General features: G+C 38.1%; 1 protein-coding gene across 3 annotated transcripts in view; it reads right to left on the reverse strand.

The window, feature by feature from the left end:
- Window positions 1-14,220, reverse strand: part of ENTREP2 (endosomal transmembrane epsin interactor 2) — an 88,233-nt gene that overhangs the window by 31,510 nt on the left and 42,503 nt on the right. For all 3 annotated transcript variants that reach the window (XM_040076999.2, XM_040076998.2, XM_040076997.2), the window contains exons 3-4: window positions 6,085-6,195; window positions 274-405 (exon numbers count right to left, since the gene is read on the reverse strand). In XM_040076999.2, the coding sequence (XP_039932933.1) occupies window positions 274-405; window positions 6,085-6,195 (243 nt within the window). The remainder of the gene's footprint in view (window positions 1-273; window positions 406-6,084; window positions 6,196-14,220) is intronic.

The following is a 14,220-nucleotide window of genomic DNA, read 5'->3' on the forward strand; positions in this document are numbered from 1 at the left end:
TTGTGTTCTTTGATAAACACCACCTCAGCACAGCAAAGTGAAAGATACCTGTGCTTTCCCCACCCAGCATCTGTCACAGCCAGTTTTAACTTCTGTTTTCTGAATAATCTTTAACAAAACAGTTACCCACACAGATGCTGATTTTGTGATGAAGATGTTTTTGGCACGTAAGAGTGGATAAAGGCAAAGAACAGCAGATGCTGCTCCTTTCATCACACACTTTGTCTTGCTAAGTTAAAACTGCAATAAACTGTTAATTCCTTCCTAACACACCTTTAGGGTCAGCCTCACTGCATTGCACTCCTGCAGGGGGTTCAGTTTCAGTGTTTCTCCCAGGTTACTGCAGCCCGACGTTTGATGCTGCATTTCACAGCAAACACAGACACCATCGCTGTCGAATTTAATCTGTGGAGAAAAGGTCAGAAAAATTATAAATCTACAGAAACACACTTCCCAAAAATGGTACTTACAGTTACAGTAATGACTACTAAATGCAAAATGAAAAGCTCTGTGCAGAATCCTTGGAGCAGAGTAGTTTCCAGTGGTTAATATAAGCTATAAAAACAGGTAAAATACAGAGAGAGGATTCCTTGTCAAAGAGTGTTACCTTTTATGCATCTTTTTGAAAAGAATTACTTTCCAGGGGCAGGTGAAAGTAGAGTAACTCAGTTGAATAAACATAAAATCATACCCAATGTGGGAAAAACAAAACCAACAGAAAACGGTCAGAAAATACATGAAGGAGTCACGATCACAAATCAGTGCCTTCCTCCCCCCAAAGTAAAGATGGAAGCACAGTGGCTGGGTGGGGAGATATGAATCACCCTGTTACTTACTCTTTTGCATTAAAATATATATATATATATATATATATATATATATATATATATATATATATATATATATAAAATCCAGACACAAATTCACACACAAAAAAAATCCTAATGCAAATACACATTTGCTATTTTAATTCAAATTCTCCCTAGGATGTTGTCAATTTCCTGAACAAAAACAGGTACTAGCATTCCTTGTGGAATTTCTTTGCACAGCTTTATACACAGGAATCATTTCAACAGAATATTTACTTACTTCTTAGACCTCAAAGAATATTTAAATTGTTCATATGATCTTAAAAGTTACATGTTCAAATATATGTATTTTTTACTGCTACCACTATACCCCTATCAGGCGTATGTGGCACTCTCTCCTTACATGCTGGTGACCAGGACAGCAGATGGAAGTGCAAAAATAAGAGTCAATTAAAAGAAGGTAATAAACTTCTCCAGATGAGGTACAGATGACTGAATGCTTGCTTACTGTGATGAAAGCATGCTCAGGGCAGGAGCTATCTCGGGGGACTTCAGCTCCTGAGACTCCAGATTGCCCTCTAGCCAGCACAATTTGTAAAAGGCTTTAGAAAAAATTGGGTATGTAAATTACACCATTTCCCATATTCTCCAAGGCAACACTGGAAATAATTGTCTGTGGCAACTCACAGACTGGTCATACCCTATACCGTTGACACCGCAAAGAAATAAAGAAAAAACATAGTTTGCTCACCTCTATGATGGTTGTGGGGTTTATTTCTCATTAGCATCCAATTTAACTACAAAGCAGCTTGAACTATTTCAGACTAGTTATTTTCCAATTCCTGTAATCTTTTAATATTTTCTTTTAAAAGGTGAAAGATCTGCGCAAAACCAAATTAAATGCTTTATGATCAGCTGACCTTAACTCTTCAAGCCAACGTAAGATCAAAGCACTGGATGTCACCGGGGAAGTCTTGCCCCTAAAACTCTCTGGAAATGGTTCAGGGATTGAGAAATGCTGCTGAGGAAGTTTGGAACTCACACTTTGTTAGTTTAGAGCTGTGCCAAGGCCAGGGGCCAGAAGGCTACACCTGGCAAATCAATACAGGCTTTGGCTGCTAAAAAGTTTTTGCAATGAAGAAAATGGACTTCAGACAAAGCTTTCTACTGCAAGATTGTCTGTTCTGATTCTTGCTGCCTCTGTTTCATAAAGGACAGGCAATGACTCATGCCATGTATCTGGCATTTCTAATGTGAAATACAGGTCCCAGTGCTACGTGCACCACATGTAATGAACAGGTGTCACAAAGATAAGGCTCAAAAGGCTGAGTCAATATTCCCCATTTATGAGGGACTCTTAATTCCTTCTGAAAGTTGTTCCATAACTGTACTGCCCAGTAGCTCTTCTTTCAATTTGATTCTTAAAATACGTTAAAAGCTAGTTGTTTACGTGACAGTTCTTGCAAAATACAGGGCCATCTTAAGAATCACAGCATATTCAAAACCACCCAAGATTCACTACCAGATTGGAAGCATATTATTTTTGGAGAATTTTTACCAATTTGCCCTGTTGTGCACCTTTTCCTTCCACACTCATGAAGTGACCTCTTTGCTGAGTTGTGTTTCTGCAAAGGGGAGCAGAACATAAGGCTGAAGGTGCCACTGCTTTAGTGTTCTCAGCAGCACAGCAGCAGAAAGCACTCCTGAGCCCCTGCTCCAGAACGCCCTTCCCTGCCCTGCTGCAGTCTCACACTTGTGCAGACAGGATCAAGAGTTCAGGCAGCTATTCTGTGACCTAAACAGTGCCAAAATGAACTGGTTTTTCATTTGGGAAGGAAGGAGAAGTGGTTTATTGTTAGCCCAAATCACATCTCAAATGCCATTCACTGTGTGACTTCATAAACAGAGACAGTAACATCGACAATAAATCTGCACTGGTACAGGGAGAAGGGGTTGGGATCACTCCTTCCAGCTGCTGGGCTGGTGTTTGCCAACCTCAGACACAATTACATCAGCAATGCCTCCAAAACTGTCTGTGTTTCAATCTCTTTTTAGCTGGCAGAGCTCAAGAATAAAGCATGATTTGCTTCATTCCCTGCTCATACCCGCACCATCCTGTGCAGATTTGTGCCCCACTTCGTGATTCTTACTCACGCTAGAGTTTGTGTGCTTTCATGTTTATGACAGTTGCACAGTACACCCTCATCCAAACCATATTTAAGATTTCAAACTTCAGCCAGAGCTGCCAATATGCATAAATTGTCTTGGAAGTTCATTTTGTTTTGTCAAACAGCAGTACTGTTACTTCAAAAGTCATAAAACCCATTAAAACCTGACTCATACAGCAGAGAAACAAAAAAGGAAAGGGCCTTCTGGATTTATTATAAATACATGCACATCCTCTCACAGGCCTTATGTTACTTTTTTCATCTGTATCAGTTCATCAAATTTTGCCAATACTGCTGAAAAGAACCTTGTTTGGCTGCTAAACGCACACACATTCTCCCCTAACAGGGCAAATTAGGAATTTGTTAACTGTTACTCTGCAGTCTACCATCTCCTTAAAACAAATGTAAGTCTTTTAGTAAAAGTAGTAATAGATTTTAATTCTTCTTCTTCTAAATTAACCTTCAGGGTTTTTTATAGGGGAACATAAAAAAGAGAAGGAAAAATTCCAAAATGAAGTATGAGAGTTCCAAAGTTGTGGCAGTCAAGTCCAGGAAAGCTCCACTGGTGTACTTAGGGGAAGAGACTTCAGTCAAGCCTAGGACCTTATGCAGAGGGAAAGATGGGAGGATCCAGTAAGGATAAAGTTGCATTGTAGGGAAATATCAAGATTAAAAACTGACAGATTAATAAGAACAAAACAAAGTATATTCTTTTTCCTGGAATTTTAAAAATTGTTTTCGATATGCACAGACCTGAGTTTAGGTCCAGTACTAAATGGAATACAAATAAACCTCAGTTCTGGACCTGGGCTCTGCCATTCAGCTCTTTGTGAACCTGCACCTGCTCCACTTTTCCTTGCTTTGTCTATTCCAGCTAAAGATAATTCAGGGAAAAGAAGAGTCTTCCTTTCAGTGTTGCTGTGAGCACTGGCTGAGTTCAGCTGTACGACAGCAACAAGAACAAGTAATCTTTCAATAGAGAGATTGATGCCATCACTGCTTTTCTGAATAATAATCACCTGTAAATTTGATTAAAACGACATCATTTATTTTTAAATGAGTATGTGACTGACAAGACAGGTAAACTCAATAAAAATAAATATAGATGAAGAAATAAAATGTATTCTGTCTTGTGTGGTAATGGAACAAAAATTAAAATACATCAATTGCTCTACCCATATATTTTAAGAACAACTTTTAGAAAACCATTATTTGAAAAAGAAATTCCTATTCAGAAATGTTTCTCCTATACACATTAATGAACAGGTTGAGTGTGTAACTTCTCTGCACACATCCTACTCTCACTGATTTAAAGCAGTATCTTGAGGTTTTGGCTACAGGATCTGCAGCTAATTATGGGAAAAAAATTCCAATTAATTTTTTGTTACAAGGCGTTAAAGCTACTGCCCTTTTTTCCCCTCTGCGTTGTATGTTGCTAAGCTGCAGGAAAAAGGGCACAAATACCAACTTCACAAATTACACATTCAAAATGCTAACATATGGCAAGCACATTTCTCATACTCACACAAAAATACATATTATGGAATCTACAATGAATCTCCAGTGTTTAAAGCAAAATAAGACCAGTGTGTCTTCTTCTTTCTCTTTGAATAACAACACTACATGTCAAACACTGCTGAATTTAAACTCCATAATGGAGTAGATACCATTATCATTTTTAAAATCATGTGCACACCATGAATGAGTTTGACAGAAATACCAGAACTAAAACAGAATTTATTTTGAATGTGGCTTTTTTACTATACTGTGCTTGGAAATTTACTGGTTCAGTTATATGGGATGTTAACTACATTTCAAACCACACGTCTGCAAAGGCTGGATTTTGACTCCTTGAGCTGCATCCCCAGAGAGAGCATTTGTATCCTAGGAGGCAAGTAAAGGATTTAGATTTGATAATGTACACCAGTCACATAGTGCAGGACTGCACAGATCTACAGCACTAAAGAGAGCCATCTAAGGAATTAAAATTAAATACACACTTGGAGCAAGCTCTCAAGAAACTGGGATTTTTCCTTTTTGAGTGAAAAATGGTATTAAAGTAATTAAATATGCTCAGCATAATACATCACCACGTTCTGAGCCAAATCCTGTGCTTAATCATACAGCTGAGCTGTTCACACAGTGCATCCCTCCCAGAGGGTGGTCTGTGAGAACAGAACTCTACAATCCCATGTATACGAGCCCTGCAACACGGCAATGCAATATATGCATGTGTAGGTCCCCAGCCTGACTGAAATGGGATTTTGGGCAAGGAAAACATGAAGAGTGAGGTCTGGGTAGAAAAACTGTTGCTTTATGGGTTTTTTTTGGAAACAGTTACAATACAATAAACAGATGTAATGAAGTTAATTTGACCTTACAGAGTACAACACACCGTGGCAAAGCTACTTAACATTTCATCATGCTCTGAAAATCCAAACTACAATTTGAACACTTAAACATTTCAGTCATGACTTTATTTCTGTAGACATCTTCACAAGCTGAAGTCAGAAAATATACTAGAATTCAATGTGTATGTACTTTTTTCCTGAGATAAAAACACAAAGGCTTTAGGCAAATTGTACCTTATAATTTAGAGCATGCAGCGTCATGCTAATTTGTATTATTCTGTATTTTATTTAACACAAGTAACATTAATTTACTGCGGCAATTAGAAAGAAAAACAACTCAGGATGGCAAACAAAATATTAGCATACACATACCAAAGCATTCCTACTGCGAAATCCTCTGCCTGGACAAGTATTGGATGGAAGGACTCCTGATCCTGCTGACATCAAGTGGTAACCACCACACTGCTCTGATGTGGCCTGTGTTCCATCTATTCTGCTGAAGCATCATTTTTACCATGACAGTAAGAAGTCAAATCCTTATGATATTAGAAGTTACTTTTTCAGGTGGCAAAACATTAAATCTGTCAGCACTTTAACTCAAAACTCCTCCCAGAAAGTTTTTTCACGTTGTAACACATAGAGATTGCTCTACTAAATAGCCACTGCTTTGGAAATTGAAGGAATGTGTGTATAAAACTGTAACAGATGAAAAACAGAATCCTTGCCCCGGTAAGAAAGGTGTTTCCCACCACTCACCAGCTGACATCCTTCCAGGGACTTCACCAGCTGAGCGTTCTGACAGGAGAGAATGGACCCGGCCAAGTTCAGCATCACACACACTGCAGAGAGCAGCATGAAAAAGGTGATCTGGAAAAACCCCAAGCACCCTATTATTACTCACTTCAAGAGGCAAACAAGGAAAAAATATAATTTAGATGTTCAGGAACTTCCAGCCTGTCACACAATTACACGGATGGCAACATTTTATGTATTTTAAAGAGAGTAGGGTACTTAATCTGACAGGATCATCAGTCTTGCACTGTAAGAGAAAGCTAAATCAAAACTAGACATGACTATTATATGTTTTCCTCCAGCCATTTCAAAATAATCTGTTTATCTCCCACTTTTATCACACACTCTGAAAATTTAATGGGTTTTATTACCAAGCATTACTAAAAAGTAAGATTTGAAAAATGTTTTATTATAAACAGATGTAGTCTTGAAACAACTGAAATCCTTTTGATGGGGAAATGGGTATCTTAGGAAAATTAGTCGTGAATATCACGTGTCATGAGCACCTACAAATTGCAAAAAAGGAGTGAATAAAATTCTGGATATATATATAACTACATGGTTTTTAAACAACAATTACAATTTAAGCAGTATCCTCCATATGAACTACTCATGGTGTTAATTACTTCATTTTTCTCATCTCAAAATGTGTCAAAACAATCATTAACCTGATTCTATCAGTTCAATTATAATTTTACTGCTTTAAATGTAAAAAAATCTGGTCCAGTCAGGGCAGACAAATCTCAATATCTAGAGAATGGCATAAGCAGTAAGAGGCCAAGGACAAACATGTGCCTGATGTGTGGCCACCTTAAATATTCAGTGTTGACACTGCCATAGCTCAACAGGAGTGTGAGTGTATTATATGAAATCAGTAGGAAATTCTGTTGCATCTCTTTTCCATATGCATGCTTGCAGTTTACAGCCCTTCACTGTTCTCACAAGATGTTATCTTTTGTCACTGCATGTGCCAGGAATATTTTTGACAACCTTAAGTCCAAAATGGCTGTATATTTTTTTTTTCTAGTGCTTTTGGTCAACCCCCCCCACCCCGCCCCGTAACCTCCACAGTATTAACCAAAGGACAGAAGCTGTGTTACAAATTTTAGTTGCCAGCTTCAGATTCTTCCAAGCATCACAGCTGACAACAAAGGCTGTAACCTACATCAGGTTTATCTATCTCTGCAGTACTTTCTCCATATCAGCACTCATTAATGAAGAAACCTCTATTGGTGTTTCCAAGGTAACCTCTTCCTCTTGTCACTGACAAAGACAAGAGGGAAGGACCCAGCACTATCAAAACCATGAAACGGGCTCTTAGAATTCCTGCTCATCTCAGTGTGTCCAAGTCTCACATTCTGTTTAGGAGTGGCATTTTGAGGCGGCAGCCACCACACAACATCGAACACTGAGTTCTCTGTCACACTTGTCTTCCCAATTTTGCTGGTTTGTGCCTCACTTCTTAATGTCCTGGGCAAAGAACTACCTAACCTCAACACGGAGTTAAAAGGGGAAATTAATGTCCTTTGCAAGCCTTTTGAAACTACCTTGCCTGTTGCAGCGCACAGAGATCCTAATAAAAGGAACTGAAGAATTTCCAATCTCCTTCCTTAATGCTTCCCAGCTAAATACCAAAAAAATCTTTCTACTGATGGAGTAGGACACACCTGGTACTCTGTTATCAGAGGTAAGGTGTACTACCATGCTGGAAACCACAACAGAGAAAAGGAGGCACAAAAGTATCAATTACCACATTTACAGACATTAAAAAACATGTTCAGTGTGCTTAATTTTTTTTACCACCAATCATTCTTTTCTAACACTGGCACAGGTGCAGCAGTAAAAATAAACACATCTGCAACCCTTCAAAAGAGCAGCCACTGTGGATTGTGATGGAGACCCAATGTTACGCTATGAAACACTGTAGATGAAGTTAGATATACATTATTTATGAAGTCAAGTATGCCTAATTTCCACATTAACATTTTCCTCAGAAAGAGAGCTATCAAATGTTATCTCTGAGAGCTCAGTGTGACATACTTGAAGGAGCAGTATGAAACTATAAGGTAAGAGAGTAAGACATACTTTGGGTCGAACCCAATGATCAAGGGCAAAAACTTACACTGAACTAAATACAGAATTGTCAGATAACTGAAGGGCTATAGCATCTTAACGCTGATTTTAAACTGTAATTCTATGTTCTTCACCTTTCTAGTTACAACATATAAACAAGATAAAATATTCCTAGAAATCAGCAAGGAGCATTAATGCCATGGAACTCCAAAAATCACCAAGAACTAATATATGAACAAAAACAAAGCAAATGGATCTATTATGACATGGTGGTAGCAGAACTAATTGGAGAAGTCAAAGCTTATATTCTATACAAAGGACTCCATGGAAGAAATGTTCATAGGACTTCCTATGTAAATGTTACCATAGTCCTAAACTAATTCTACAAAACTAAACAGTTCATACACAATGATTTAAAATTACACAACAACTCACTGTGCGAGATGTCATCTTACACATGGACCCACACAAGGCTCCCCATTTTACTCCATTTCTGGGAACTACTTTAAATATAAATATGCAGAGCATCTCAAGAGTGAATTTGCATCTCTGCAGTCCCATCAGACCACACCACACACATCTGCACAGAATGAAAATATCAGTACCTCCATGCCTTGCAAGAGAGAGGACAGAAAAAGTGCCCTTCTGTACTGAAAAAAAAACCCAAACGAAAAAAAAAACTTAGAGAACTAACGGTTTATATTTTCTTTCCATTATAAAGGAAGTTTGTTTATAGTTTTCTCTTGAGTATAAGTTGACCTTTTAGAAAATTATTAGTATTCTCTTATTATTTGTGAACATCTTTTTCTTCGCATTTCTCAACTGTAGATACAACCAGGTGGATACAACCATATACCTGCCTTCAGAATGCCCCAAAATAGATCATCTTAATTTTATGGATACCACCAAAAAAGTCAAAGCGATTTACAGAAGCTGATATATTCTCCACACTCCAATCTTTTTCATCCTTTTCTTTTTTGCCTCTTAATATTTCTCTTTTCTTCACAACTGGCCTCAATTAATTTATTCTCTTTTGTTTTTACCCTAAGTTTTAGACTTCCTTTCATCTTCTTTCGCAAAGGCACTGTTAAAACTGTATTACCTGGAAACTTTAATCCTTAAGATAGCTGGCTCAAAGCACCTTCTTGCCCTTACTGTGTCTTTCACAACTTGTTCTTGAATTGATAGGAGGTAAAAAGGAGAAAAACAAATGAACCAACTTTAGCACGCACTGCAGTTTGTGATTTGCAACAGAAGACATTAACTATTTATATTTTCTGTCCATATATGGCTTTCTACCAAAAAATGCAGTGAGAGCAGCTCTGAGGAGGACGATTTGGGGGTGCTGGTGGATGAGAAGCACAACATGACCTGACAGCGTGTCTGCAGCCCAGAAAGCCAGCTGTGTCCTGGGTTGCATCATGAGCAGCGTGGCCAGGAGGTCGAGGGAGGGGATTCTCCCCGTCGACTCCACTCCTGTGAGAGACCTGGAATGCCGTGTCCAGCTCTGGGGCTCCCAGTGCAGGAAGGATGTGAACCTGTTGGAGCCAGTCCAGAGGAGGGCACAGAGATGCCCAGAGGGCTGGAGCACCTCTGCTATGGAGACAGGCTGGGAGAGCTGGGCTGTTCAGCCTCCAGAAGAGAAGGCTCCAGGGAGAACTCAGAGCTCCTTCCAGTGCCTAAGGAGAGCTGGAGAGGGACTTTGGATGAGGGCCTGGAACATGAGGACAAGGGGGAATGTCTTCAAAATGCCAGAAGAGAGGGTTAGCTCAGAAATTTGGAAGAAATTCATCCCTGTGAGGGTGGTGAGGCCCTGGCACAGGTTGCCCAGAGAAGGTGTGCCCACCCCATCCCGGGAAGTTTTCAAGGCCAGCTTGGATGGATCTCTGAGCAATCTGGTCCAATGGAAGCTGCTCCCATGGCAGGGGCTGGAACATGATGACCTCTCGCCCAACCCATTCTATGATTCTATGACTTTCCCAATTTATATTAAACTCTGCTTTGCCAATACTTTTGATGGGGATTCTTTAAGTGACCCAAACCACCCACTCACTACTGCATATGTACACATCAGGAGCACAGCACAAAGGAATAGTACATATTATAGATTAAAGAAGTATTTACTACTACAAGCAGGAAGAAGTTTCTACATGCAAAATAACTAAAACTCTCCAAAAGAGATGTAAATACTGTATCACATGAAACAATATTTCTAAAAGCAACATTTTATTCCATTCCTCACACTTTCACTTTGGAGATATATGAAACAAGATTGCTTTTTCATTGCTGGTATTTCTACTTCCCCCGGTGGTTTGCAGTGGTTTGATAGTCAGGACATGAACACTCAGACAAAACGTTACCCTCTGTGCTGGTAAATTTATATTTAGATTACTCAAGCAATATAAATTTATATTTCTATTACTCAAGTCTCCTGTGCAGGGTACTTTGAATAAAACCAGACACTGCCATGGTAAACTGGCCTCTGTAAATCTGCCAATCCTCTGTACCTGTAATACTGTGTCTACATGTTTTTTCCTGTTAATTCCTGTCCTGCAGCTCCTGAAAGGTCAGAAAATCTCCTTGGATGAACTTTGGTTTACACTGAAATAATTTCCAGAAAGCAATTTTTGGAGACACTGTAGTTTGACACGAGGTACTACAGGCCTCTTTCCAATCATATGTGTGGGCATATTCAATGAGATTTTAAATATATTCCTTTTAACGCACATATTTCTCATTTGTGAAGCAACAAGAATAGCCAGAGGTAAATGTGCTTGTCTCTGTAAACCACTGTATTAAGCAGATTACAAACTTGCCCCAAGGTATTTTGCTCACAGAACTTTGTCTTACATGAACTGCAGACAGTAACATTAATTGTTATTTGTGCTAGAGAATTTAGAGTTTCCCTGACAGAGGTGCAGAAGGTTAAGCACCAGAAGCAAACCTGAAAATTTATCACCACCAAGAGCGATGAAGCAGCGAGATCAGCAACTGTGTCAGGACTAAGTTAATGCAAGATTATCCAGGGTACAGCCAGAAGCTACCAGTTGGATCAGCCAGATGCTGAGTGCTCACTACGTATTATGGATTTAAATAGATAAAACATACAATTTTTAAATAAGCCCAATTTAAAACCTTGCTAAACAGAAATAGCACTCAAACCAACACTCTTGACTCATGGTTTGCAAGTGTACAAGAAACAAGAAAATTTAGCTTCCCATTATTTGCCTCATAATATATTTCTTTTTCATGATTTCTCAATGCTTGCCAAAAAGACAGGATGAAAAGTGTTGGCATTTCAGATCTGTTTAATTCAGTATTCCATGTCGTTTGCCTAAATTAAAATAAAGATTTGAACAAAAATATTTTCTCTTGGTCTAAAACAATGTTCTATATTAAATAGGCAGAAATATTCCCTGTAGTGTGGCACAGCATCAGGCTAAAGATTTCAATGTTTTTATGCTAGGAACCATAAATTATATCAGCCTGTTCAATTCCAGACATTATTAAATTAAATTACATTTTCTCCAGATTAAATTCCTTTTGACTCCAATGAGGATATTTAACTTTGTAAAAGAAAGCTGAAACTTCAGTATAAATATTAAAATCCAAGCAACTATTTCTAATTTCAAAGCTAAATAGTTCAGATGAGAACTTCTGAACTTGAACTTGGTGTATGTGATTTTACTGACCCTGTTATGGCCCTATTAACTTGTTTTCATTCAGCTAAATCTTGGAATTGAATTAATTATTTGTTGTTTGGTTGTGTCTTAATTTCTATATTTTTATTAAAATATTCTGTGGAAAATTCTAACTTCAAGTATGATTCTATTTAAATTTATAAACAGTGTTACTGGTTTTGATTTACAGGAAAAAAGAATGCCTCCCTGTGACTGCATTTTATTTATTGCCAGGGCAGCAATCAGCTTGCAGCAGGAGCCAGCACACCGTCCCTTTGGAGAACGATGTGAGTGTCGCCAACAGCCCCGAGTGCAAGAGAGGGGCGCTGGGTGTTTGCAGCAGAATTTGCACCACCCAAAGTAACACCTGTCTAAAGGCCAGGAGAAGGAGCTTGGCTTGCTCCTGCTGCACTGTGCAGCAAACAGCAACAACATCAATAAAGTGAGGGATTCGGTAGTTGCTGCCAAGGCTTTTCAAGAACCCTGGAATCCAAAACGCAACCTTGACTCTGTATACACAAGCAGAGTGAGACACAAATGTAAAGGTGTGTTTATATGAAAACAAATCTCCTAATATCTCATAAGGAGAGATATTCAATACCTCCAAGAAATTCCCTGTCAGTAGACGCAATGGCCATACAGACAATTTCCTCAAGTGTGATCAGATTAAAAGACTACGACAGCAGAGAGTGCAGCACTGTCACATTCTGCACACAGCATCAGGTGTTTGCTGTTTCTCTAAAGCTGTTACAGCTCCAGCAATTACACTGTTTATTGTAGTATTTTTTAGGAAAGTGTAAGAGGGGGCCTGATTTAGTAATAAAGACCTTGTGCTCTCAGCTCAGAAACATTAACTAGAAATTTGTCAAAAGTAGATATTTCATCATCTACTAATTTTCTGCTCTTTTGGTTCCAGTTAACTCTTTTAGCATCTACATCTTTCTGAATCACAGAATATTCTGAGTTAGAAGGGACCCAAAAGGACCATCAAGTTGGTTTGCAGATTACTGCCACATAAAAGAGAAACAAGAGGAGTTACACTCTTTTTTCCCCCCAGCTAAAACTCAAGCTATCTCTTGAAGTATTCAAATAATTACTTCTAACAGTAATTGTAACAAAAAAAGTTTGCAGGTAATTAGCTTTGTTGCAGAGAACAAACTTAAGTTTTGTCTTACAATCTATTAAAAGGACAATGGGGAGTAGCCAGCAAATACACTCATTCAAAGTTTGCTACATGAAAATAAGCACTCAAAGGAATCCTTCAACGATCTTCAGCTAATACTGCAACAAAACATATAATTTTTACTATATGTGCAGACAGTCAAAACTCATTTGGACAATTTTTTTTTAATAGTAGTTGTATTGTATAATTTTTATCACTAACATTTCCATTTATGCACCACTGCTCTCCTAAATAAAAAATCCATGCACATGAAATTTAACTTAAAGTGTTATTTTGAAGGAGAAAGAAATCAAACAGCACTAACCTATTTTAATGCTACTCAAAACGTTGTCAATTTAAAATGCTTCAAAAACAACTGCCTCAGCTGCACAGTCAACTGGATAAAGAGGGATTGATATATAGTGTCATAATAAAAACTACAAATATAATGCTTTCTGAATAGAATTTTGAACATATAAGCTAGATCTAAAATTTGCAACTGCCTCAGCCATATTAGTTTAATTTTCCTTCCAACTTACTCTCCAAGGAAGTAAAAATTGAAACTTTAAAAAAATTAATAAATAAGACACTGTTTCCCAAAAATGTTCTGCGACAACAGCAGAACAGGAAAAGAAAGCTGATAGTTAGGGTCTTTAAACATTTAGGACGTTAGGAAAGACAACACTTTTCTAAATGAGCTTTGTATACAACAATCTATATTTAAACGAAACAGATAAATCAGTAAATAAAAATGAATGCATTTTTTTCAACAATGTGAGTAGTCTAATAACTTTCAAGAAAATCTATATAAGACTGAATTTATGCTTCCATAGCAGCTGCCTAATGGGTTCATCCACCTAACAATACATTACTTTTTGCAAGTGTCACATTGCAGCAAGGATTCACCTCCATGCATGTGTCAGTGAAATGCTACTCCATATAAATTAACCTTCCATAACATCTGTAGCAGGATTCCCTGAGGAAATAAAGACTCGTGTTGCCCTGCTGACAAGGACAGGCATCAAAAGCTCTGTGAGCAGCCCTTCCTGGCAGAAGTGTAATGAGACAGAAGCAGGATGTAAAGGTCACACACACAGATATTTTGCATCTGTCTTTCCCCACATATTAATAGCAATTAACTACTCACTTGCAATTATCCTCATTAATTAACAACTGCGTGGTCTC

Source organism: Hirundo rustica, chromosome 13 (assembly GCF_015227805.2).
Source record: "Hirundo rustica isolate bHirRus1 chromosome 13, bHirRus1.pri.v3, whole genome shotgun sequence".
Taxonomy (NCBI): Eukaryota; Metazoa; Chordata; class Aves; order Passeriformes; family Hirundinidae; genus Hirundo; species Hirundo rustica.